Below are 27,278 nucleotides of genomic sequence, written 5' to 3'. Positions count from 1 at the left end.
GGGCTCCCAGGGATTGAGATATAAGAGTCCTCTGTTCAGGTATTTGTAAAGAGGAAAATCTCTTACCCTGGGAAAGTCGATTCCTGAGCCTATTAAGAAAATAAGGTAACCAGTGAGACACACAGCAAAAGAAACACCCACTTGGAGGTGCCCCGTGACCCTACTGAGGTGGCGGCTGGAGGAAGACAGGGGTGAATGAAAGAAGCTGAGGCCACGGTAATCTGTACTGCAGTGAGTCAGCATACCTGACATTGGAGGGCTTTCTCCATTGTTAAAACTGAGCACTAAGGAAACAAGTGGGGTGTGAGGGATGGAACAGAGTGTGATTTGGGATAATGGATCTCAGCCAAGTTGGAGCGGAGTGAGAGTCCTTGGGCAACAGGAGGGAGGAGAGGAACATGGGAAAGATGACATTAAAGACACATTTTACCTACCAGAGAGGCCAAGGAGGTCCTCACGTCATTCTCCCCTAGCTCCCTCTCTTCTTGGCCCTCATCTTTATGGAATGCTTGGGGGCAGGGGAAGGGCAGTGGGCAGTGGCCCGGCCCACAGTGCTGGCTCATGGGGACAGCATGGGCATAGGGAGGCCTGGTTTCCATGCAGTGTGGGCAGGCAGTATTCATGCTAGTCCTGGGCTCCGTCCCCATCCCCAATGACCTTCCAGAAAGATAGAGGTACAAACATACTCCATCGCAGAGAATGGCAGAGCCTTTTCACTGTCCTTTTGTCTTGAAGAAAAACACCACAAATTCTTCCAATAATCTCTTCCTGTATTCTTCTCCCTCTCCCTCTTTCAAGTCAGAAAATTATAGAGCTGAAAGGTCTGTAGATGTGGTGTTTGACTGTTATGAGGTAGGGCTGACAAAAATGACCATTTGGGGCCACTTTGAAACATGCACATTTCTCACTGGGCTATTTATTTGGAATAATTTGGGATAAGTGCCATGAGATGTCTCACAGGAGAGACCACAGATACCGCGGGGCAAGTCTTTGGATAGGGGCGGTGAGAGTTAGCCAAATGGAGACGCTTCTTGTTATTTTTGGTGACTTGGTAGAAGTCTAAGAGGCCTGGCCTTCGGATTAATAGATAGATGTAGGTTTTAGTCCTAGATTTGCTGCTTGGTATGTATTTGACAACCTTGGGGAACTCATTTAGCCTGCCTGAGTCTGTTGCAAAGGGATAATAATACCTTTTCTGAAACATCATAGAGTTATTATGAGGTTAATTAAGGTAATTTGAGTGAAAATATTTTGTTAACTCCAAGTGACTATGAATTCCCAATATTATCTTTATTGGATTGTATCTGTAAAATCTAAGGTTTTAGCATTTCAGAAGATATTAGCTTATGATGATCACTAGGCATTGATCTTTTTCTCACTTTATTTCTATTCTTGGTACATATACTTTTGTGAAGAAAAACCACTTTTAATAGAAGCCTTCAGATTACCCATTGTATTTCTGAAGAGGGCAAAGGTAGAACATATGTTCATAAAGTAAGAAGAGGAACACAGCTGGAAGTTAGAACCAAGACCCCATCCTGGCAGTGGGGTCTGTGGGTTGCCTCAGGGCGAAGGATTATATGGAAGTGCCCTTGGATCATGGCTGATGTAATTAGGCTGCACAATAGACCAGGTGGACACAGTGGACCTCATAGGGCCCTTGTCATTGTTGCTCACTTTGGTTAATGTTAAGATTAGCTATCTAGTGTTAAATTATTGTCTGAGCCTTTTCTGTGTTGCTATAAAGGAAACATGAGACTGGGTAATTTATAAAGAAAGGGAGTTTAATTTGGCTCATGGTTTTGCAAGCTGTACAAGAAACATGGTGCCAGCATCTGCTCAGCTTCTGGTGAGAGCCTTAGGCTACTTCTACTCATGGCAGAAGGTGAAGGGGCCAACGTGTGCAGAGATCACATGAAGAGAGAGGAGGCAAGGGGGGTAGGTAGGTGCCAGGCTCTTTTTAACAACCAGCTCTCCTAGGAACTAATAGAGTAAGAACTCACTCATTCCCAAAGGAGGGCATTAATCTATTCATGAGAGACCCAAAATATGGAGCCCTCCTTTCCTTGGGAAAAGTTAGCCATCCCTGACCCAAACGCCTCCTATTTGACCCCATCTTGAACACTGGGGATCACATTTCAAAATGAGGTTTGCAGGGAACAAACATTCAAACCATAGCAATTATCCAACTTTGAATTTGGTGGTTTTTTGATTAGTGATTGAAACCTTAATGTATCCCTCTCTTTGCATCAAAATAATCAGTTACCAGAGTCAGTAATACAGTGACTTTACGTTCCTTAGTGTAGAAATGGTAAGAGTATTTTCTTAGGGCCTATGTAAGCTAAACCCACATACTGTCTAGTCAATAGTATGTGGGTGTTTTCTATAGTTCTAGTGTGGTGGGTTCCTGAAGTACCCAGTTGTAACTAACCCCCAAGAAGAATCTTACCAATATATTTTCTATAGGGAATTTTATATTGAAAGATTTTTGAAGTAAAACAGAGAAGGGAACAGTTTTAAGCTGCTTGGATGTATCAACATGGGAATTGAGGGTGGCCAGAGATGCAGGGCCGTCTGTAAAAGACAGCATTGAACTTGGAGGGACATCCGGATTCTATTTTAGCTGTGAAATCATAACCAAACACTTCATCTCTCTTAGCCTCCAGTTCCTTATTTATAGAATGGAGATCCTAATATTTGTTCTACCTGCCTCAGAGGCTATTGTAAGGATTGAAAGAAATAAAGTTAAGGATTTGTGAGCTGTCGTGCAGTAGATAGATGTAGAGTTTCTGTGCCGTCAGTCATTCTCTGTAGTCTGGTCCTGTGAGGGGTATGGAGAATAAAAGACACATTCTGTGCCTTCAGGAGAAAAACAGAGACAAAGACAAAGATGGGGAGAGAACAGCCCCTGGTGGTCCGTATCTAGTGCTGATTGAGCAGTGGAGACAGCAGCAGGAATTCAAAGGGAAAAGGGTGGCTTTGGGCTTGAGAGGCGAACAAGATGAAGGGAGTTGACATAGACCTAGAAGAACAAATATTATTTCCACTGATGGAAAGGGGAAGATGAAGGAATTCCTGGTCTGAAAAGTGGTGAGAGCAAAGATACAGAGAAGGTAAACACAAGGCAGCTTCAGGAGATTGTATATAAAATATCTGGAGTCTAGGGAGGGAAGTCACAGAAGACAAGCCAAGTTGTGAAGGTTGGGACTAAACTGTCATAAGCTTTGCATGGTCTAAGTGGTCTGAATATTTTAGAATCAAAGTTCTTGAGTACTAATAGTGACAATATTAATACTGTATATCTACATGGTGCTGGCACCACTTTTTAAATGAACTGCATCATTCAGCTCTTTCAGCGGTTTTGTGAGGTAAGGATGGCAAAGACCATCCCCATTTGACACATGGGAAACTCAGTTCTTTCTGGACTTTATACTTTCTGGACAGCCCTGTATATGACTTGATCTGAGATTTGGGAAGAAACTGTGAGATTCATTCATTCATTCATTCATTCAATGTTTAATTAACCTTTATCAGGCACTACTCTGCGCCAGGCATTGGTGCTATCATCACTACTCCATTTCTCATGGAGCTCAGTTGCTACTCCAAAGTTACACAAGGAGGAAAACCATGTCATTCCTGGTCTACTTTCCTTAGTGTAAACATATCTTAGGAAGATGAATCTGGCAGCAAAATGCAGGACAGACCGGAGTGGGAAAAAATAAGAGAACAGTTAGGAGGCTGCCCACCAAATTGTCCAGATGTAGGATTTCAATAGTCTGTATTAGAGTCACGGCACTTGGAACAGATATAATGCCAGAACTGAGAGACATGGTAAAGAAAATTCCCAGATCTAGATGATTGATTGGATCTGGGGACTGAGAAACAGATGATCAAAGATGAGTCCAAGAGAAGTGATGCACTCAACAATTCTACCTTTGAACTCTGATGAAATGGAACAATAGTTGCCAAAAATAAAGACCAGTCAAAGGTTCAAGCCAGAGTAGCTGGTTGAACACTAGTCCTACCCACATTCATTCTCCTCATCTAGAGAGGCTTGCTTGCCATTCCTTTTATTCACCTTTCCATTATAGCCCTGATTACACTCTAATCAGGTAGACATAGATAGACTGAGAACCCCTCAGTAATGATGATAGCACTAGTGCCTGGTGCAGAGTAGTGCCTGATAAAGGTTAATTAAACATTGATTGATTGAATGAATGAATGAATGTTCTCACAGTTTTCTTCCCAAATCTCAGATCAAGTCATATACAGGGCTGTCCAAAAAGTATCCAGCCATCATTAATATAACATGAAGAGTTACATGGCTGGATACTTTCTGGACAGCCCTGGTAATCCTTTCCACAGAATTCTTTAGTGGTTCCCTGTTTGTCTATAAAATGACAGAAGTCACTCTCAGTGAAAAAGAAAATCCATTTAAACATTACATGTTTATACAAAGGAACTGCTTCCCTTTCTCTGCCTATTAAGATGCAGGGTAGTTTTACTTTAATATCCAAGGTTTTTCTTATCCCTTACTCAGCGGAAAAACCCACTCAAACAAAAGGAAGAAACTGACATTCTGGATTGACAGATGTCAGGGGACACTACCATCTAATTTCCTTGTTGATTAATTTGAAGGTAATTTCCTGGTAACCCAGGCTTCCAAAAATGTATTTTAAGTGGCATGTTGGTAAAAGAAAATTAATTTCTCTGCGTTAAACTTGCCAGCTTTGAATTAATTGCATGAGCATAACAATCAATTAATAAATGTTAAGCAAACAAGGGAAAATCGGTCAATTAAAAATGACAAAATTGATTCCAAGGGTAGATAAAGCAAAAGATTGTCGTAATGCTCACTTCTAAGTTTAGATATCCTGCCTCTGTACAATCTACCTCCCGCTTTTCTACACAGCATTCAAATTGCTGAAGCTTTATTATAATTTCTTATAAATAAATTACTACCTAAGCCCTCCTTGCTGCCTTATTGGGATTAAAGAAACCAAACATAAGCAGCAGTCCTCCAGCAGCTACGAGGGGAAGGTCATTGCTCTGGGAAAGCGTGCCACCCACTGCATTCGGCAGAAGTGCCTTTCAAAGGGGAACCTTTGCAAAGTAGACCCACATTCTCTAAATATTTGCCAGTACACTGCCAGAAGGAAGCTCTGTAGATCATCTTCCTTTCTCCTAGTCACAAACTCAGATGTCTTCCAGAAAGCCGGCAAAATAGGAAGTGGCAGGGTCTAGGAATAGTTTTTGCCTTCTTAGAACATTCAAATTAAACCTTCTTAAACACAGTGTTGTTCAGACATTAATATCTGGGGATGGATATGACCTGGGACTGGTACGCATGGGTTTAATTGTCTGTCCTGGATTTTGAAATTCGTTCCCATACTTGCTTTGGAAATGATGTTTTTAAAAAAGTATATGAAGAATAAAATTTGTCTAGTGAAAACACCTTGCAGGCTGCATAGCCTTCATAACTATGGAACATTACTGTTGTTTACCTGGCCTGCTGTGCTTGTCCTTAGTCCTGACTCAGTAGCGTGTTTCATCAGAAAATACCTCCATTGTCCTCTCAGATATGGATTTTTTAAAAATCAGAGATTGTAACATGTACATCACTAATATCCCCATTTTTGCCTAGGGTGTTTATCATAACAGATATGTATAAAATTTCTAGACCTATTTCTATTTAAGTATATATAAAATCTTTGACAAGTTTGAGGGAAAACATATTGAGACTAAAAAAGTACATTTAAACTTCTTTGTCCAACAGAATCTTCACTTGAATGTTGACAATTTCTGAATCTTAACATAACCAAAAAACTTGCCCCCAGGACGTTTTGCCATGTGCCCTGGCCCTTTCCATCTCAGTGAGTGGCACCATCCTCCATCCTGGGGTTCTGGCCAAAAGCTTAGGAAAGTCTTTTGATTCCACTGTTTGCTTCAGACCCCACATTTAATACATCAGCAAGTTCTGTCAACTCTACTTTCACAGGGAATCCAAAATCCAACTATTTAGCACCATTTCCTCCTGAGCTACTCTCTTCTCCCTCACCCAGACCTCTGCAGGAGCCTCCTGCCTGGCCTTGCTTATTTCACCTGGGCCCCTGGAGCAGCATTTAAATCAGCCAGAAACTTCAGATCTCATCACTCCCCTTTGTCTGTCCTATTCATCGCTATATTCCCAGAGTCTAGGACACTGCCTGATAATGGATTCATCTGATACTGAATGAATGAAATCATTTGGATGAGGTCCACAAAAGATGATAGGAACATTTGGACACTGGAAAAGCATCATCTGACCATAGACCATAAAAGAGGAGGGCACCTGCCAGAGAGTGAGTAATTCACACAATCAACTTCTCACCTCATCCCTCTCGTCAGAAATCAACTTCTCATCCATCCCTCTTTTCCTTTTATAGAAAAGGAGATATTGCAGGAGAGTGGAGTACATTTGCTCAGACATCCAAAAGCCACTCTGTTGAGGGTTATATCTGCCTAAACCAAAGTAGTAATAAAAAATAAAAATAAAATCTAGTGCTGATTCTGGTTCTTTTAAACAGTTGCATACTTCCTTGGCAGTCATAATAGCATAAGTTGCTCCAATAATCAAAAGAATCATTACTTGTTTTGCTAAAATCCCAGGGAAATAGCACAAGATGTGATATTTCGGCACTAACGAGGTTATGCCCAAAGACGTGTGATTTTAATTATGATAGATTTGGAGAATCCATTGCAAAACGGCAGGAGAACAGCATGCCATACCCAGTTCCAGGGAAAGTGCATTAATATCCCATGTTTTTGTTTTATTTAGTTTTTGCTACCTTTGTGGAGAATCACCTAAGGTAATGGCTGGGCTGCCAGGGACTACATCAAATAGAACCCTATAAAGAAACTTTATTTTCTCCTCCCATACTATGGATGGAGACTGCACTACAGAGGAATATTTGTCTTGAGTTATCTTCCACGTTTACAAGATTGATTTGCTTGGCTACTGACAGTTCTGATCCAGACACAACCTTTCCGGCACCTTCCATCCTTCAAAGGTTGAAAGTCACCGCTTTCGTGCAGTGGCTCCCTAAGCCTTTACACTGGCAGATGGAGGAAAGGCGTTTCGGCAGAATTTCACTTCGTTCAGAAGTCTGATCCGGGTTGGGTTTGAACGCTCCTGGTGGAAGTGTGCATATGAGCAGTGTTGCTGATTACTTCATTAGAACTCTGTGCACTTCAAGAGCCATATGCTTTCAAGTTTCTTTAAATGGTATTAGGGAAAAATATCCTCAAGGCATTATTTTTAAAGGGGACTTCAAACGTTCCCCAGGAAAAAAAAAAGTGTAGCATGTTTGAAGTCCAGGGGGTTGCAGGAGAAATCTTACTTAGCAAGACTGTGAAAATGGAGCGATCTTTTCAGTTTCAGGGTAAAGTAAGTGTTGGTCACAATCAGGGATAAATTTGAAACGTGGATGGAGAAAGATGCAGAAAATCTCCAAATCCTTGAATCCTTACCATAAAATAGCAAAGATGACGGCTTGAGGAAGGAAATTTGAAAAAAAAAAAAAACAGTTTTCGTTCTTATGTTCGATGGAATAAGGAAAATTGAACACTCTCCCCATGTCTTGCAGAGTGCAAAAAGTCTACAAATTCTTCCCATTTCATTCCACAGAGGAGACCCTTCTAAAATGATTCCTCACCCCCCACTTGTGTTATATGTGTTCAAATTTATATTTGAAAGACCTGGAAAGCAAGGCTACAGGTAGAGGGAAAGCTATTCATTTTGAGTTTCCCTGCAGAAAGTCTGCTCCAGAGGTCAAACCAAAGAGACGCTTCTCCAAGTTTAAACTCTCCTTTTCTAAATAGATCCCATCCTGATCTCATTTAATGCATTGATGTCTGGTTTCTTAGCATTATAGTTGCAGTATTACATATCAAAAGGACTCCCGAGAAATTCTCTCGAATTGATAATTCTAATTTCTTATGTATAACTACTCTATATTCACTCAGAGGACAGCTGCATTGTATGCTAAACCATGAATCATAAAAATTGGTCCCTTTGTATGTAGGTTTGTATTAAATTGAGATGCTCTCTTTTTTTTCCCCGTTTGTTCCCACACTTGAGTTCCTGGTGTCAGTTTGTTTTTGGCTTCTTGAGCATATTAAAGTTTTTCTAGTGCTTATGATGTTCTTGCCAAGAGCACACTTGCAGCAATCTGCACTAGAACAGTCTTTGTGCCAATTACTTCAAAAAGTATTCTTTAAAATAAAAAGAGGGAGGGGGACTTTTTTTTTTCTGGGAACTTTCAGGTTATAGTGTGGTGGTTTCAATTTTAATTTTAGAGTCAATCTCAATTTTAATTTTAGAGTCAATCTTCTGCAAATGATGGCTTACAGGCTCTGGAATGTGCATCTTTGTTTTGGGAGTCTTTTTCTAAGCCTTCCCACAAAATGGAAATCCTGATAAAGACATATAAGTAGCAGCGAGAATCAGTGATATGGAGGAAACTGCTGTCACTGCTGACACCACACCCTCATCTATTTAAACAGCTTTGGAAAGGAAACTGCTAGAAGCTTGTTAAAGAGTTTCCAAATGTGTGACTGTAAATGACTATCTCTAATCATGGCTGAATAAACCAAATGCAGCAAATGAGCTGGTGACACACACAAAAGTCATATGAATGTTTTGAATTGCATATGCTGAATGGATAATAACCTATAGCGGTGCCATGGGGTCTTTTGAAGGTTAAAATCCTCAGTTTGATCAAGCCTCCTATATGTATAGATATAAACACATTTGGGAACACAAAAGAGGAAAATGGAAAGGATTATGTCCTCTGAAATGCATTACTAAATAATAGAAAAAGCACTGGGCAAGAGATTAGGAGACTTTTTTCTTCCGTGGTCTGCCACTAACTGGCTGTGTGTCCTTGGGCAACACATTTCACTTCCCAGGGCCTCAGTCTCCATTATCTGTGAAGTGGGAGGATTGGCTGAGGTAGCCTCCAAGGCCCCTTTCAGCTCCAGCCTGTTTGCAGTGTTTCTGGGATGCTAAACACAAAGACATGTTGCAAAGGCATGGATTCATTCACTCCATAAAGCAAGACGTTTCAAGAGGCATGTCATTACCTGAAATTACTCTCATTAGGGATGAAATGTAGGATTGAATTAAGCAGCCTTATAAAATATTAGTTATAGAATTTGGAGGGAAGCTTAAGAAACACGTAAGAAAATGTCCTCTGTTAATTGACATTAAACACGTAACATCCAGGCCTAGCAAGGAGTGCAAACCAAAACAACAGAGATGGAAAGATATAGGAGCTTAGGGCTTTGGTTATGGGTCGAGGCTTTGTGTTTAAAGACATTGGATTTAATATACACTGTGCTCAGGGAGGGGGTTTCAGATGCAATGTAGTTAGGCCCACTTGCCTTCCCAATGAAGAAATAGATGCAGAGGAAGGAGGTCCTTGCCATTAAACACAGAACCACACGTTGCCCAAGCATGCCAGGGAAACTGAGGAATACTGGCTTCTAGTCTGTGTTCTTTCTTTCTTGTACAAATTTAGGTCTGAAGTACCTAGCTTAAGACAACTCTTTGTTTTTTCATTACTTTACCCCAATACCTACTATAGCCTATTGGGAAGTAATCATTTTTAGGTTTGATCATTAAAGAGTTTTATGTCTAAATTTAGGAAATATTGGGGGTTTTTTTCCCCAAAAAATACATGACCTATCTTTTTGTTTTAAATAATTTTAATTATCAGAAATATAATTATTATTATTTGTGCTTTCCCCTTTAAGAGGATGGCTGCTTTAAACGCTCAGAGACAGCGGTGTTGCCCTTCCCCAGGACTGGTCTACCCACCTACATGGACAGTTGTTTTTAATTCTATAACACATCCTCTGAGACTGAGGGAGACAGGGTAGCTGGGTTCCATATCCAAAAGTTTTTCCTCTAAACGTTTTCCTTCATTAACAAAATGCAATCGTTTATTCTCCTGCAGTCCTTTAGGTTGAATGAAGGGGATGGGGTAGGCTGCCCTTCCTGGGGGCTGCCTCCACATTTCTCCCAGCAGCGGCGTGCGCGCCAGGACTCCTGCCTGCTTGCAGAGGGGTGCTCAGTCCATGCACACTGCCGTCTTTGAACATTGGTCGCATTTGTTGCAGTTGGAGTGTCTGTATACAAATTCTGCTAGCAAAGTCAAGAGAAACAAAGGCAAAAGAGACTAATTTAGAACAAGACTGGTTGTGAAACCCGAGAAATTTCCGTAAAACACACATGCAACAAAGGTGTTAAGCAAGAAGAGGAAACAGAAAATATTTGATTTGTATTATATCTTTCCTAATAAGAGCTCATGGTTTCTAAACAAAGTATGTCAATATAGCATAGTACTTCTTGGGGTGGGGGAGAGGGGTGGGGGGAGTAGGGAGCCAAGACTAGTTCTGAGCTGTCGTTTTTTTTTTTTTCCTAATGTTGTTGTGAAACACAATTGCAGTCTGTAATGTTGAGAGCTACCTTCTCTACCCTCAACACAGTGGCACTAAGCCACGAGGGGCTTCGGGGAGCCATAAGGGGTGATACCCCTCCTCCACATCGAGTGGTAGAGGAATAAAAACGCTGCCCCCCACAGTGGGACAATGGTCCTCTGTCCTTCTCTAGGAGACTTTAATAAAGTAACTGAATCAAAGGAAATTTGATCAGATGTGTATAGTTCAGCTTTCTTGCTTTGCCCCTTAACAATTTATCGAGGTGTTTCTACCCATGGTCCTGTTTTATTAAATGATATTTGAAGTGTTCCACTCTCTGAGAAAATGTGGTTTATATCCTTGGAATACATTTACATAATCTCATTAAGGTGATCTCTCCAGCTTAGTTAAACTATCCCAATAAAAAAAAAATCTTATCTCTGGTAGAAGAAAGACTTATTTTCTCCAAAGGGAACAGGAAGCAAATATGGGGTCCCGGAACATTTTGAGATGCTAAAGCTATAATTGCAGCTATATTTTTTATGTTATGTATTTGAAGTTTGTTAAAAAGAGATGGATGGGAAGTAATTGTTATGTTTGGAGGATATACTTGTGTAAGAAGAGAATGCTGTGGCTAATGTATTTTAAATGTGGGTTTTAAAAATAATTTTTTATTTGTTGCCTTAGAAAATGTTTTTGCATTAAAAAAAAAAAAAACCAAGGGTGATAAATAACCAGCAATCTTTCAGCTCCCCACTGGAGCCATCAAATTAAGGGTTAACCTCTCAGGATCCCCTGAATTAATCAGGAGCTAAGCCAGGGGCAGGCTGTGCAAGGGGGAGGGGATTGGCAGAGCTCAACCTCCCCCAAGAGGCTCACAGCACAACAGGACGGCCCACTGTGGCGTGGCCACCGAGAGAACGCAGACCTTTTCACAAATAAAGGAGCGAACACAGGAAACACGCCCTGATTCCACGTCAGCCAAGGGTTCTTGATTATCACGCGCCAATCTTCCATTTGCAAAGAACCGAAAGGCAACGGGGTTATGTTCCACAGAGGATTTTTTTTCCGTGTGGATTTAAGCATGAATGTATGTTCATCTTTCTTTGCTCATTGACGAGGCAGTCTGTGATATGCACCTGGGTCATCTTTATTAAGATCTCCAGACTCATTCAGCTCTCCAGAGAGGGAGGATGCTGCAGCTGGATGGCCGGGGTGACCTGCCAGCCACTGTCACCAAAGCACCTGGAATGCTCACTGCTATGCACGTTCCCAGGCCCCTCTCTAGATTTTGAGAATCTGAAGTTGTGGGGGTGGGGACCTGGGAATCCACATTATTAAGAGGCTCTCTACGTGATCTTTTGCACATTCCAATGTGAGAACCACTACTTCTAGAGGTTTTTTGTTTAAAAGAAATCTCTGCTATCAGCATTAGGAGTTTTAGCCTTCCCACTTAAAGAACAAAATATTTTTTCCCTCATGCACCATGCCCATTTAGTCATTTCAGTTATTTGTTTACTGAGCACAGTGAGTTGACTTCTCTCTAAGAGTGGGAAGGAATGCCTGTGTTCACATACATGCTTACGCCTGGGTCTGTTTTCCTTCAGGACCTACCAGGTATATATCTCAGTGAAGGCAAAGAAATTAGCCCCTGACTTCTTTCCTTTTCCTCTGCCTTCCACAATCTGGAAGGTCCTCATGTATAACCAGATCTGTCCACCTCCTGAACCAACCTTCACTGAGTCTTTTCAGGAATCAGAGCAAGCATCAGACAGCGTGCTCCAATTACATCACTCTTCCTGCTCACCTCATTCCATTCAAAACAAATGAAAGACCGTGGAGTCCCTGTGAATTAACACTTTCTATGTCACTGTCGCCCTTTTATCTAATAGGACTGGTTTCTGCCAGGCTTCTTCTTTCTGAACTTTGGCCAATACCCTCCCTGCTATCCAGTGTCACCTCCTCCCTTCTCCATCACCAGAGCTGCCCTTAAATTGAGCCAGTCTGAAGCCCTGACACCCTAATGCCTGCTGGGCTTCTATTCTTAAGTGCTGAATCCTACTCCCTTATTCCCTGTCCAATTTTTAAGACCACTAATCTTAGGGACATTCTTTGAGACAAGCACCCAGAAAGACTGCCCCCACCCACTCACTTCCTGAGCCGATAGCCACCTCCATGCCTAGCCAACGACAGCATTCCAGCACCACCTCTCCGGCTGCATCCTCCTTGGCCCTGGAAGCGGTCTGCATTGTCACCCACTCCCTGCCAGTAGCTCACTTCCCCCGAATCTAAACTCCCCTCAATCTCGCCTTTGTATGTAGGTTTCTATTAAATTGAGATGCTCTCTTGTTTTTCTCGTTTGTTCCCACATTTGAGTTCCTGGTGTCAGTTTGGCCTTGAGCATATTCCAGTGGCTTATGATGTTCTTGCCAAGAGCACACGTGCAGCAATCTGCACTAGAACGCTCTTTATAAACTGTTCTAGTTCAGTTTGAAAAGTCAACTTTTCCCCATTTTTTTGTTTCTTATCCCCAATTGCTAAAGTCTGATTGTGACTTATGACAAAGTCTATAGTTTTAGTTCTAGAGTCAGTTTTTAGAACTAAAATCTGAGATCCTGGAAAGGGAAAGAAAATGTCATTATACTGTTCTTCTGCCTGGCAGAGGACCGAAGGCTCCTCCTTCCATTAGGAGCCTCTTCTCCATAGTGCTGGCTTCTGTGGACAAGCACCTGGCTTCAGCTAAGGTTTGTTTATCTGTATTTTCAGGCCTTGTGCAAAAGATCTAGGTGGCAAGACTCACACAGAAGATCCATTAGGGCAGATTCTCCAACCTATGAATATGGTCTAAATCCTGGAAAACCCACTCCCTATAAATTTACATGAAGTAATTTACACAAGGTGGATATTCTCGTGCTGGTTTAGATTAAGCTGTTATGCTGTAGGCTAGATGTTTAGGTTCAGAAGACCTGGCTAAGCCCTTATCTTTCAGCAGGTTTGCAGCCACCTCAAAGCCCCTATCACTTTAAAATAATTAGCTGACTCTCCCACCTGAACTAGTGATGTGACTATCTGTATGCTAAACCAGACTTCTACAGAGGGAAAAAAAGAAAAGGGACCAGAGTGCCAGAAGGAAGCTTAATTTTTAAGGTAAATTTGGATTCCCTTAAAGGACAAGTGAAAAATCTCTGAAGATGCTCTAAACCCAGGGAATCTGTAGGTTTCTCATGCCCGCAGCCTTTTTTGTTCCCCTAGTTGCCTAGCCCTATTCTAGACTTTACATTATATGTGGAAAATAACGCACGTAATACTTGGCACTTCCTTTTGATAAAGAAAACGTTTCAGATTACTAGAACTGAGATTTAGTCCTAAAAGAAAGGAGAATAGCTTCCAGATGTATTTTTCTGTCACGGACTTTCCTTAAGTATTGACAGAGGGGAGGAGGTTTTATCAAGGTCTTTGTGATGGGCTTGTTTATAATGAGAAGATATTAGGGGAGCACATCTAAGCATGTATCAGTAACAGACAACTGAAAGGAGCATATGGCAGGAAGAGAAATATACATTTGTCCAGGCAATGTGGCTTGTTAACATTCCCACATTCCTCTTAAACTCTGTGGACATGTACTTACGACATCGCACACAGCCGCGCCTTGTATCAGAGAAGAAAAATAAAAGTCAAACAATGATTTCTTCACTATGGGATGATCAAATAATGCTAATCTGGACACTTTATCAAAGATGATGGGATTTCAACTCAGAAATGTTGTGCATTCTGCTTCAATGTTGCTCACATTCGGGCAGTGCTGTGTAAGGAGTTTAGAAAAATATCGGCTTTAGCATTTTTGTGCAGCTCTTTATGATAAAACAAAACCAATGAAAGAAAGCATGAGGATAGAGCTCTTATATAAAATTGAGCTTGAGGGCAAAGAATCTTTTAAGTTCAGAAAGCTCTTTTGAAGAATGTCTATAGATTAGATTTAAGACCAGAGTAAGATGAACCTTTAGAACACAGAGGTGGTTTTTAGCTGGCATTGGTCAAAAGCAAAGCATTTTCCAGCTCAGATATGACCCATAAGGTCCCTGTTAATTAATCCTTAAAGTAAACTGCATTTGCCAATTTGCCCCTGTATTCTGAAACTCCTACCCCACTGTGAGGGCACAAGCAGGGAAGTGGGGTAATGCTACAGCACAAGAAAGGCCACTCGGCTAAGCATTTGGTTGTGGAGTTCTCTAGAGGTGAGCGAGAGCCCTAGGCATCCCTACCGGATGCTTTTCCACCATTTTATTTTATTTCTGAGGAACTACCCTGCCCAAGCTGGATGACTTGGCAGAATTACCAGGATTAGGACTGATGTATCAGATGTTCTGATTCCAACGCAATGTTGTTTCCACTCCACAATATTCCTTTCAGTTTAAAGCAACTGTGTTATTTTTTTTTTTTATTTCGGCATATTATGGGGGTACAGATTTTAAGGTTTCAATAAATGCCCATCCCCCCCCCAACTGTGTTATTTTTATGACACAGTATTAGTATATAGCATCAGGAAGTTTGAGCCTGTCTCATGGGATGGTGACAATAGACTAAATGATATAGTTTATATGCATAAGCTATGGGCTTATGCATTTGTATACAGGATCATTTCCCATTCACCTACTTAACTGCACAAGGAAGCCACACCCGTTCTTTGGAATGTTGCCACTGGGACAGGTGGTGGTGTGGAAGCTTGGCAATTATGTTAGAGCTGAATTGTGGATGGGGGACAAGGTGCTTAGGAACTTTCAGAAATTTTCATTTTTTAATAAAAGTAATTGTTGCAGAGGAAGAGAACCTCAATTTAGAGAAAAACATAAATGGCCTTAGTCTTCAGGTATTCCAAGGGTGGATAAAAGCCTGTGGCACTCTTATCTGTGTTTCTCCCTTGGTAATCCTATTGAATTTCTTGGTTTTAGCTATCACCTCCCTCCAAGGGAGAAAAGAAAACAACCTTCCAAAACTTCAACTATCATTGCTTAAGTGCCCAACTCCAATTTTCTACTATCCCCTGGACACCTTACTCCTAGATTTTCCCAGGCTGCTCAAATGCAAACTGTTCACAGGGAAATCATCTCTGTCCCCACAGTGGTCAGCAGCTCCTGCATTCCCATTTACCATTTAGTGTATTGTCATCATCCTTTGGGACAGGCTCAAATATGGTGCTATCTCTACTCCTCAGGTCTCACTGCCAATTTCTATTAATTGTACCTACCATCTTGGTCCCATCTGTCTCTTCTCCCGCTACCCCAATTGAAATGCTCCTGGAGCGCTGGGTGTTCCAAATAGTTAGTTCCCTTTTGTAATCCTTTGTTCTAGCTCTTCTATCTGGAAACCCTTTTCACCATTTCATGTTCATATCTTATGTCAACAACTTAATACCATTTTCATGTAGCCTTCCTGATCCATTTGGCTAAAAGTATTTTCTTCCTACCCTGAATTTCTAAAGATCATATTCCAGCCTTTCTTGTGGAACACACTTGTTTATTAATAAAAACAGTATTTGTTGAGCATATACATGCATATATCTAGGCACTTTGTATACATTTTCACTTAATCCTCTGAGCATCCCTATGAGACCTGGAAAACCTTTCAGATATATATGAGCATTGCTGCCAGTGCCCCATCACCTGGGATCCAGGTTTAACTGCTATCAGGCACAACCTGGACAGGGGACTTTTAAAGACTCCCTGGGTGATTCCAATGTATAGCTAAGGTTCAGAACCACTGGTATAACTCCAAACCCATTTGCCAGATAGTCTTGAGTAGTTAGTATCACCTCCGAAGCTTCAAAACACAAACAGATGCTGGGCTCCAGCCCAATCCTACCTTGTTAGAATCTCTGGGGGATAGAGCCTGTGAATCCACATTGTAACAAAGCTTCACAGGTGACTGTCACATAGCCAGGATTGAGAACCACTTTCTTGATCAGACACTGCATCGTCTCCCTCTACTCACCATAGAACAAGTAATTATAGATGTCTTCTTTGAGGACAGGTTTACATTTGATTCACCTTGGTCTGCTTCCTGGCACCTAGGAAGATTCCTCAAACATAGTATGTCTTAGAAACCAAGGAACCAAGAAAATGCCTTTTGTTGATGTTATAAGACAACAAAGAACACCTTTGCAGAGTACATGTTCTCTTTGTACTAGGCTTTTAATCTCTGATATACAGGCCTGCAAACTAAGCAAGTCATTTCAGTTATCTGAGCATCATAGTTGCGTGGCTATTAAGTGCCAGGGTGAAGATTTGAACCCAGTTCCTCCTGACAATACTCTTTCCTGTGTATCTCAGGCCTTAAAAGCAACTACAAAATGAAAAATTAAGCTATCCATGTGTTTGAATATATGCCGTCAAGACATGTTTCTAAACTTTGAACATAACCTGTCAAATGGGGGGAAAAAAGCTTGTTTGCATTATGAAATGAATTTGGAAAAATATGTTAGTTTAAACCTAGAAATTAATTGTAGGATCTAGCAGGTATCCCCTTTCTTCTCTTCAGTTCCACCCTCCCTCCAACCCAGACACACATACAGACAGACAGACAATCATACCTCTGCTCATTCTTTGACATTTCTTGACAACTGTTTAGTTACTGCATTGGCAATTGTCTTAAGGTTTTTCTTCTTTTTAGTCTGTGCTATTTCTTAAAGACTTTTAAAATAACCTGAGCTTCTGGTTATGAATGAAGTCTTTTTAAAGGTTCATGTACAGTTTAATTAAGATAATAAATTGGTATTGGGTATACACTTCTAATGTTTCATTCAGTGTGAATACACACATAATTTTTGCATACAGGCATAACAAGGTTGAAATGATACTCAAGACCTTGGAAACATGGCTTTCAGCCCCTGTTTGCCATTTCCAAAATAGGTGACACCGGACAGGGAATGAACTTTCAGGGAATGAACTTTCCTCGCCTAAAAAAATGAAAGGGAGAGGGGGCTAATATAGACCTTCCCCAATATTCTTCCTAATAAGAAATGTTATGATCCTTTAAAATAATAAGTCATTTATTAGGCTTTTGGTCAACATTAAGTTAATATCTGGTCCTTATCCTTATTGGTTGATATTTCTAAAGGCAAACAGAGACATTATGATTTGTAGAATTCTTTACAGTTTATGAAGTCTATTTTATACATCTATTACCACCTTTGATTTTCATAACATAACAGCAGAATAGTCACTATTATCCCCATTTCACAGAAAAGGAAATTGAGACACAGAGAGGCTGAGTGACTCACTCAAGGTGACAGAATCAGAAAGCAAGTCTAGACCCTTACCCGACTCAGGTTTGACCCCCTCCAATACCAGGCTGATGGCCACAGGCAGAGCTGGAGATCAGAGGCAGAGGCAGGGTAAATCTGACACGCCAACCCCTCCCCTTCCCGCCCTTAGCCTGTCTGCTTTCCCAAAATGTTTTCCAGTCCAGACGCCTTTAAATTGCTTTGGAATAGAATACCAAGTGGGGATTTATTTAGCATATCATTTCTGGATGTGTGTTTTCCTGAGCATTTATAGATCTGTGTTTTTCCAAGAAGCTGAGTGTTCCTGATAAAACAAGACAGATAATGATAAATGAGCATCTATGTAAGCCTAGCTGGGAGGAGGACCAGAGACTGTTAACACCCCTCCTGTGAAGTTAATCCCATTTCTTTTAGCTATTTCTTTATTAGTTAATGAGGTCTTGCAAAAATGTGTGTCTGTGATGGTGTTTTAGCATCCTTGCCTCTAGGAACATTTTCAAATATTCATAAAGTAGCTCATCTGACCAAAGCTTAAAGCAAAGGTGCATTAAGTATGAATTTAGTCAACTTCAAATGTGGGTGGTCGAAAAGCTGCTACTGAAATAACCCAAATAATCCTCCTCATTGGTGTTTCCAGAGCTGCAGCTCTGGGCGCAGATGTGAAGGGTGACAGGGAAGAGGTATCATTTAGAACAGCTAGGACTCCGAAGGGCAGCCCTGTAAGCTTTGATCCTGCATCCTGACTGACAGGAGTGTGGCTTGCTATTGGAAAGCTGAATAACTTAAGAGAAACACAATAAAATGGAAAAGGAATTGCCATTGGAGCCCCTGGGAAGGAGAGCAGACACTAGATCATATTGTTCCTGGGAGGCGAGAGACCTACTTCCCACTTCGGTCCCTATGGCAAAGGGGGAAAAGGAGAATCTCAAAAGATAGTTTGGCACTCAATGATGCATTTGGAGAGGCAAAGCAAATGTGGAAACTCCACTTAGCTACTAAACTGAGCTCCATGGTACAGTGAATCACAGCAATTACCTCTATGACCTGGTTTTGGAAGATTCCCCACACTGTAGCAGGGTCCTCAGAACACAGCTAGAATAAGTACACACACACACACACACACACACACACACACACAGCCTCCAAGCTCCCTCCGCCCCTGCCACACACACCCCTAACAAAGCATAGCTACACAGATCCTTCATATTTTTCACATAGTCTCTCTCCTATTTCTGGGCAAGGACCTCTGAGCTGCCACCAAAATGGTGCGAGTCTTCCTGACCCTACTTTACTACAAGCTCGAGGAACAAATCATGGGCCAAAGTCCTCTGACCATCCACCCCACAGGGCACCGTAATCAATCACTGCACCCCTGGTAACTCAGTGCTGCCTAACACGAAGTATCTATCCTCGAAAGAACCCATGCCTGGCATTACCACTCGGTCTTTTATTCATTGGAGTCTGTAACCATTTGCAATGTTGACCCTCACATAAAGGGACACTCTGAGCCACACTTCTGAAAGGAGATGGCCATGTCATCCCACTCAAGTACAGACTTGGAGAGAGACAGGCATCTTCCATTAACAAGAGCTAATAATGAAAACATTTCCTTTTGCAGCTCCAGGCTCACCTTTTTGGTCATTTTATCTGGTTATGAAGTTCCCTTAAATGTGAAAAAAAAAAAAAAAAGTCCTTTAAAAAATAATAGCAACAACACCATAATGACGCTGCCTTGAGAAATGCTCAGAGCATAGTATTATTTCATTTTGTCTCCCGCCATGAGGACACTGAGGGCATGCTGCCAGCCGGTATGATTGCAGAAGACACAGCGAACGGTGGTTGTTCCCGACGTAATTTTGCCTTTCTCCAAAGAAATAACTGTTATATCCGGAATGTAAATGTGACTGGTGTCCTGAACTGAATGTTCTTTTACAGGTGATTCACATAACAGGCCGGCTACGCCTGAGAGTGTCGCTGTCCCACGGGAGGACCGTCCCCAGCCAAATCATGGGTCTCGTGGTTGTGGCTCATGCCTTGCCTCCCCCGACGATCAATGAAGTCAGAATTGACTGCCATATGTTCGTCACTCGAGTAAATATGGACCTCAATATCATTTACTGTGAAAATAGGTACTTTGTTTTTGATTTCATTTGCCCTGTTGAACGTAGCACACACTGGTGAGGGTTTGTGGTTTCGGCAGCCTGAAAGCTCATTAGGAACCCTGATCTTGTTTTTAACGGCTGCTTGGACTGACATCAAGCATGCTCTGTATTTAAAATTGACATCGCTGCCCTGATTTACATTAAGGACAACAATTAAATGAATGGGGATACTCAGACATCCATAAGCTACAAAGGAGGTTCATTTTGGCTGAGAACCTAAGGAGAGAGCAGGGCTGAGACGTTATTGGCAAAATGATGCAGGAAAATGTATCGCCCGATGCCTCAGTGGGACCCACTTCTGACTAATTCAAGAGTCCAGCCTCGTGATGGTCAGTGTTCACGTAGACATTAAGCATGAAGAGAACAAATGAGAATTTGAGGCCCCTAGAGGAAAAAGGAGGAGAAAGAAATTTGCAAAGCTATTAAATAAAACTTTGTCATCCTGAGGATTTCACTTTTGTAAATTACGAAAAAAGATGACTCATCATATAAATGAGCTGGCAGTTCTTCCTCAAGATGGAGGTTTTATAAAAGGACTTTTTAGCCTCTGGTTTAAAAGTTCACTTTTTCCATTAAGCACAAAGCAAGGGACAAAGAAACGGGAAAGTCCCCTTTCAGACCTTTCACCTAGAGTTGCCAGCCCATCATGAGGCTGATTTGAAGAGGGAATGATGGAGTAGGAGGTGAGCAGTGGAGAGGAACTGCCCACACATCCGCCGTGGGAAGGATGCCATGGCCAGACCATCCCATCCCTGGGACCAAAGGGAGAATTACTGAGTCAGTTGGGCAGGATGCTTTTGCGGCACAGTCATCGTCAGGCTTGAAGGCGCTCTATGTTCACTGAGCCCAGGGAGTGCCTTCAGAAGAGAGGTGGAAGAGCAGACTGGCCCAGTGCCTGGTAACCGACCTCTGCAGAGCCCAGCTGAGAGGAGGACAGCAGCTCCCGCATTCAGTCGCCAGGGAGCACTGAAGATGCTGAGGTCAAGTTACAAGCTGCCTGCCATTTCCAGCCAGTGTCTGATTCAGAGGAAAGAATTCACCAGTGGGGAAAGATACCCACCTGAGCTTTGAGTATTCAATAGGGTAGAACATACCCTGAACTGTCACTGTCACTTAAGTAACTCTAATTAAATCTTCTCAAGTTTTCTTGGCATTTATCAAAATGTCCTCGTGACTGTATGTCTAAGGCCTTCTGGAAGGGCTGCAGAACATCAGGAAGGACAAGGTAGCCAGAAGGATTGGCTGGAGTTGGCAGGCAGCACTGAAGATGGCTGGCGTTTAGGGAACACTCACCACACACCGGGCCGTGTGCAAAGCTCACCATCTGCGCCACGTTCTGTGGGGTAGGTGCTGCCACTGCATCCCTCAGGCAACTTCAGCTGAGGGGAAAGTTGAATGACTTGTCCTCAACCAACATTCAAACCCAGGTCTACCAGATTCAAAAGCTTAGGCACTTAGCTATATCCCATGAGCTCTCCCTGGAGTCTCTCATTTTTCTTCAGAAGTTAGACTAAATGGCAAGCTATCGGTCAGAATAACCTCTGAGAGGGATTTTTTTATACATACGCACCCATGGAAGAACAGATACAGCCCACGAAACAGTTTATTCTCCGATTAGAAACACAGAGTGCTGAGTGAGATCCAACTGAGGGAGGCTGACACACAGTCAGAGGAGGACTCTGGCGTTGCTGCTTTGAAAACATATGTCAGCTCGCTTGACTTGGATTTACCGCCTTCACTGGATCCAAAGAACAGGGCCTCTTCCTATTCACCTAATTCCAGTGATTGTCCTATCCCAAAACATCACTTAATTTTCATTCCTGTGATCAACTCATTAATTCTTTTGACAAGCTCCGTGGACCTGAATGCTGCATGGTGCCACTCTCGTAATTGAGATCATTTTCTCTGACCTGCTTTTAGCGTTTTTCTTCCCATTTAAAAAAGAAAAAAAAAAAAAACCTTCCCAAAACCTCCTATTAGCCAATACAACACAACACTATTTCCCACCTGAAGATGATAGTATTAATAATTATGAAAAAGACCTTTATTAAAGGCAATTGCATATTTGATCTGAGGAAAAAGCATACCGTGAACCCGCCGCTATGCTAACTTCATTCCATTCATTAATCGCCACACCAACCTCTTAGGTTGTTGTACAGATGAGGAAACTGAGGCACAGAGTAAAAGCTGCCATCAGGATTCTGATCCTGATATAAACCACCCCACTGGTCTGGTGCTTTCTATACATATATTAAGAGACCCTTGAACACAGAACAGGGGACTGGACACGATCACCACAGGAACAGGCTCCATACATGAGAAGGGCTTCAATTGTTTTGAAGGATTTATTTCAAATAATGACTAAACTAAAGAACTGTCTTCCCTAAAGAATGGAGTGGCTCCTTCCATGGGTTTATTATTTAATTAGGGAAGCATTAACTAGAAAGCGAAGCTTGCTCCTCCACTGGCTGACCATTTTTCTAAGTCCCCAGGACAAAGCCCACGTCTAATGCTTCCAGAGGAGTGAGTGAATTTCAGAAGCACCAATGAAGGTCTTTTAATGACATCTTTGTTTCCCCATTTGCAGAAGGGGATATAAACTGTGCTTGGAAAACAGCTAATGGTATTAGGAAAACACCAACTAATCTGTTTTGTTCCAGAAAAACCATAGAATCTGAGAAAACCTTCCTTTTTATTTCCCCAATTCATCTTATCTTACCAAGAATTCTGGTTTGGCCAAAATATATTACTTAAATTGCTAGACATTGGGAAATGCACTCACTGGGTAATATATTTTAATTATATTTCATATTATGTTTTATCCTTTCTCACTTCCATGCTTTGGAGGTAAGCCTTAACTCCCCAAGAGTGATCTTTTAAAATGTGTCATTTCTAAAGATTCAATTCATGTTTGAACAGCCTGTATGTCATAAAATATAAAAACACAGGGACAGTAAAGAGGATACCTTAAGCAAGATGTATATTCTTCTATTTTAGACTGACCACGAGGAAACCGTACGTGGTTATCGAGGGTAGTCAGCACCGTGACATGCTTGTATAAACCAGGCAGAGTCCCCCAACATGTTTTCCAATTTGGTTCTATTTTTCCGTGCTCTGCCTGAGGACATTGACGTCTGTACAATCAATGACAGAGGCTTACGCACACGTACTGTCGAGCACAAGCCTGGAAGAGCTGCTGAAACAGTTTAAAAGTTTCTGTGTGGAATCCACCACAAAGTACCAGTTAAAAGGGCCAGGAGTGAAAGCTGAGCTCCCAAATGACTAAGACTAAAAAAGATAATACCCCCAGGCATCTGTATGTCTCAGCATTTAAATTATATCCCTTGAAATGCCAATTTGGACTTTGTGCCAAGAAGCAGTTGAAGCCCTTTTTCATGGAAATACCCAATAGAAGACCAATCTGTTTAAATGAAAGGTGTCTCTAATCATTTGCTATAAACATAACATGTTTTTATTTTATTATGTAACCTTGAATTATCTTGGCTTGTAATGAGGATCTTGCATTGTTACTGATTCTCAATAATTTCATGGAATTATGTTGTCTAAATGTGCATTCTAATGCCAAAGAAAGAGAAAAACCTATCTAATTATTTAAACACAGTTGCTCGATCTAGCCCATTTCTTACTTTAGAAAAAGACTGTTACACGTTAAAGAAATAATCTTAACTATAAAGGGTTTTCCCTCAAAGTGCCACGTTCTCACGGGTCCTGCGGTATAATGAAAATGTGTCAGTAGATCTGTTTCTAAGTTATTTGACAGTTTCTCTGTTTTCATCCTTTCTGAATTCTAGCCTGTGTTCTTCTCTTTGTAGGATTAGTGATTATATGGATCTGACCCCCGTAGACATTGTAGGAAAGAGATGCTACCACTTCATCCACGCCGAAGACGTTGAGGGCATCAGGCACAGTCACTTAGACTGTAAGTACCTCCTGGGGGTGGAGGGGGTATAACGGCGCTGGCGTCACCTCTCTGAAGCATGTTTAGTTTCAGTGCTGATTTTTCCTTCATTTCTCCTGTGTGCGTTTGAGACAAGTGTCAGTGTGTGGTGGGAAAAAGTGAGACATAAATCATATTTCAGCTTGTGTTGGAATTAGATGGAAAGCCGGACCTCAGGCCTAGAGAAATTGCTGGATCTTCAGGCACTCATCCAGAATTTCATGGTCTTTTGTGCTCTCTCCTCCACAAAGTGGTGGGGGAACCTTTGTCTTAAGTGCTGCCTTGACCCTTTCATTTTCTAGAAAGCAACTTCCACTCTAAAATTTGTGGTCTCGGTTTCAAAACGTTCACGGAGGAGTTAAGTTCAAATAGGCCCAAACCACATAAAAATGCTTACTTGACTAGCCACAAAACAGGGTTGAGGGGGAAGCCCAGAGCACATCGTGTGGACATAGCAGCTCTCAAAGGCAGTGTCTTTGCGCTGTATTTCTGAAAAGAGGATTAGTTAGAGGAGTAGGGACCGCCAACCCCTACCTCCTGGGACAGAGAAACTGATCTCAGCTCCTGCCCCAGATTGAACTCCGGAAGACCTTCCACGGCACGTAAGCGGGGCAGGGCTGGCAGTGCTCTGGCCGGGTCCGAGCACAGCTGGCATGCTAGCGTCATCGTGCAGTGGCCTCATCCGCCTCCCTGGCTATTTGCACTGTGTGTGGCAGCGGTCAGACAAGAGCCCTCGCTGCACTGGTGGACCACTTAGGAAGGGGGTGTCCTCTTCCCAGAGGTTCTTTTTATGACCATTGGTAGATTCCTGAAAGACGAGGGCCCTACCAGCTATATCCCTAGAAGGTTCTAAACCCAGCTCTGACCTCTGATTTTAAATCCAGTCATGCCTAACAACGTGTTGGTCAGTGACAGACCACATATACAATGGTGGTCTCAAAATATTATAATGTCATACTTTTATTGTATTTTTTCTATGTTTAGTTATGTTTAGATACACAAATACTTATCACTGTGCTACATTCACCTACAGTATTCAGTATAGTAACACGGCGCTAAACACGTTTGTAGCCTAGAGCAGCAGGCTGTACCACATGGCCAAGGTGTGTGGTAGGCTATACCACCCAGGGTTATGTACGTACACTCGCTAATGTTCACACAATGACGAAACTGCCGAATGACACATTTCTCACATATATCTCCGTCCTTAAGCTATACATAGCCATATAATGCAGGGTGCCACAAATGAGACGGTACAGCTTAAAGTTGAAGCTTTTACATACAAAACAACAGCCAGGTGGCTTCTGTATTTACTCCTGTCCCGTTATTTGTCATGGTCCAGGAGAGCTATTTCAGGCCTTTCATGCCCTTTGCATTGTTTCCTCATTTCAAACTCACATTTTCAAAAGTATAATGGAGACAATGAGCTAGCCAGAAACTCAAAGTGTGAGCATCTTATACTGTGTTTTTAACCCTGCGCTGGCAACACTGACACAGAACCAAGTTCAGCGTCGAATTCTGTATCTACCGTGTCTCTAGGAAGAGCCTGCCTGCGAGGCTGCTCTGCAGCAGATTCCAGTCCCAAAGCTGAGCCCATGCCTCGATACTGCTCACCAGGGATTTAGGGAACACACTTGTTGCTAAGAATGAATGGGTGTCGTGTATCGCAGAAGCAGATGGCTCTTCAATTAATTGGGAGAAAAAAATGATGCTGTTTCCTGGAAAGAAACATCGGGTTCTTTGTTGCTGGGAACTCAGAGAAAAGTCAGGATCTTTGGAGGAAGACATAGATATATTTTTGGAACAATACAGGCCAGCGGCCAGAGATGCAGACTTTTAAAATGAATATATATTGTCTAAAAACAATATATATTCTTTCATAGACAATGTAAGTGGGGAGAGGGTGGTGCCTTCTCATTTTGGAGTCTTAATTTAAGGTCTAAATTCAGAAATCTGAGGCTGACAAAAAGAACTTTGTCATCCTCAGTTATTATTTGGAAAACATCATGCGATCTCTCTGGGATTTGATTTACAGCTTGAAGAAACACAATTCCTCAGGAACAGTGAGCGAGGGCAGTTCATTTCTCCCCATAAAGCAAAGGTCTCCAACAAATACGTCTGATGCCATTCTTTCCGATCTACTTTTATCTCATTTTCAGTACCCAGAATAATTTGAGAGTGCTGAAAATAAACTACTCCACCATTCACTATTGTGCTATTCTCCTCCTAATTTTTCTGGTCTCTTGCCAACTAATAAACAGAGAAGGTATGCTTTCAAATTCTGTGATTTTTTTCATTACTTGATATTGACATACTGGCTATTGCTTTATGATTTAGCCTACTAACAATGATTGAGTTCACTCTTTTAACTCGTACACATGACTTCTAATTTTGAGTTCTTTTAATAACCTTAAACACATGAAAAACAAATAGAATGAGCTGATAATTCTGCATAGTAAAATACACTTCACATATTTAGCTATCACGCTGTGGAATAACTCCACAATGTCAAGTAGCACACAATTAGTAAAACTGTAGGGGGAGGAAAAAGAGTGTTTTGATCCTGAAGAAGTTTGATCCTAATCAGATTGAAATTTCAACGTTCTTGTAGTGCTTAATATCTTCAATCACACACACAAAAAAATCAAACTGATTCCAATGTCAGGTTTTGCATTCTGTGACTGAAATAAAATGCTAAAATATACAAATGCATCTCGCTTTGTACAATAAACATTAACATCATTATAAAGTAAGATTGAGTCTAAAATTGTGTGATGGAATGTCTGATGTTTACCTAATTCTGAAACCAAAGCCAGCCTAGTAACAAAATGACAGAACATGTAATAAGTCTTGGTTGTGTAAACACTGGAAGAAAAGGCAAAAAGCCAGCACAGCATCTTGCTTGTCCAAAGCCCTAGGCTATTACTGAAGGATGCCTCAACTGTGCCTTCTTGGCAGAGGAAGGTCATGGTGACATAGAATCAGTTCACGAATAAGATAGAATTCTAAAACAAAGGGATGGTTAAAAAATAAACCACATTAAGTATTTAGGTTTTCTTCCTAGAGCTATTGGCACAATTCCTGGTTCTATCCATGAAAGATAGGTTTTCGTCATCTGATAATATTTCTGTATCTGTCTTATGCTCCAGTTCATGGATAAAGTTTTTTTTTTAAAAAAAAAACAGACTTACTAGTCTCTGATAACCAAAAATACTATCTTTATCACTTGTATCTTTTTTCCTAGCCTAGGCATCTATAAATCCATAAATGAACTTGTTTCTAGAATAAGAAAAGTAAAAGGGAATCTTAGCTGCACAAGGATTTGACAACTTTGATAAATTGAACCAAGGACGCAGGACCATCTCCTCTCCCACTAGGTTAACACAAGATGCTTGATAGTTCACAGGATTTCAGCATA

General features: G+C 41.5%; 1 protein-coding gene across 5 annotated transcripts in view; it reads left to right on the top strand.

Moving 5' to 3' along the window:
- Positions 1-27,278, top strand: part of NPAS3 (neuronal PAS domain protein 3) — an 838,777-nt gene that overhangs the window by 791,671 nt on the left and 19,828 nt on the right. For all 5 annotated transcript variants that reach the window (XM_012773417.3, XM_012773419.3, XM_012773416.3 and 2 more), the window contains 2 exons: positions 19,676-19,869; positions 23,736-23,842. In XM_012773417.3, the coding sequence (XP_012628871.1) occupies positions 19,676-19,869; positions 23,736-23,842 (301 nt within the window). The remainder of the gene's footprint in view (positions 1-19,675; positions 19,870-23,735; positions 23,843-27,278) is intronic.

This window comes from Microcebus murinus, chromosome 6 (genome assembly GCF_040939455.1).
Source record: "Microcebus murinus isolate Inina chromosome 6, M.murinus_Inina_mat1.0, whole genome shotgun sequence".
Lineage (NCBI taxonomy): Eukaryota > Metazoa > Chordata > Mammalia > Primates > Cheirogaleidae > Microcebus > Microcebus murinus.
This window is presented reverse-complemented; position numbering and strand designations above follow the sequence as displayed.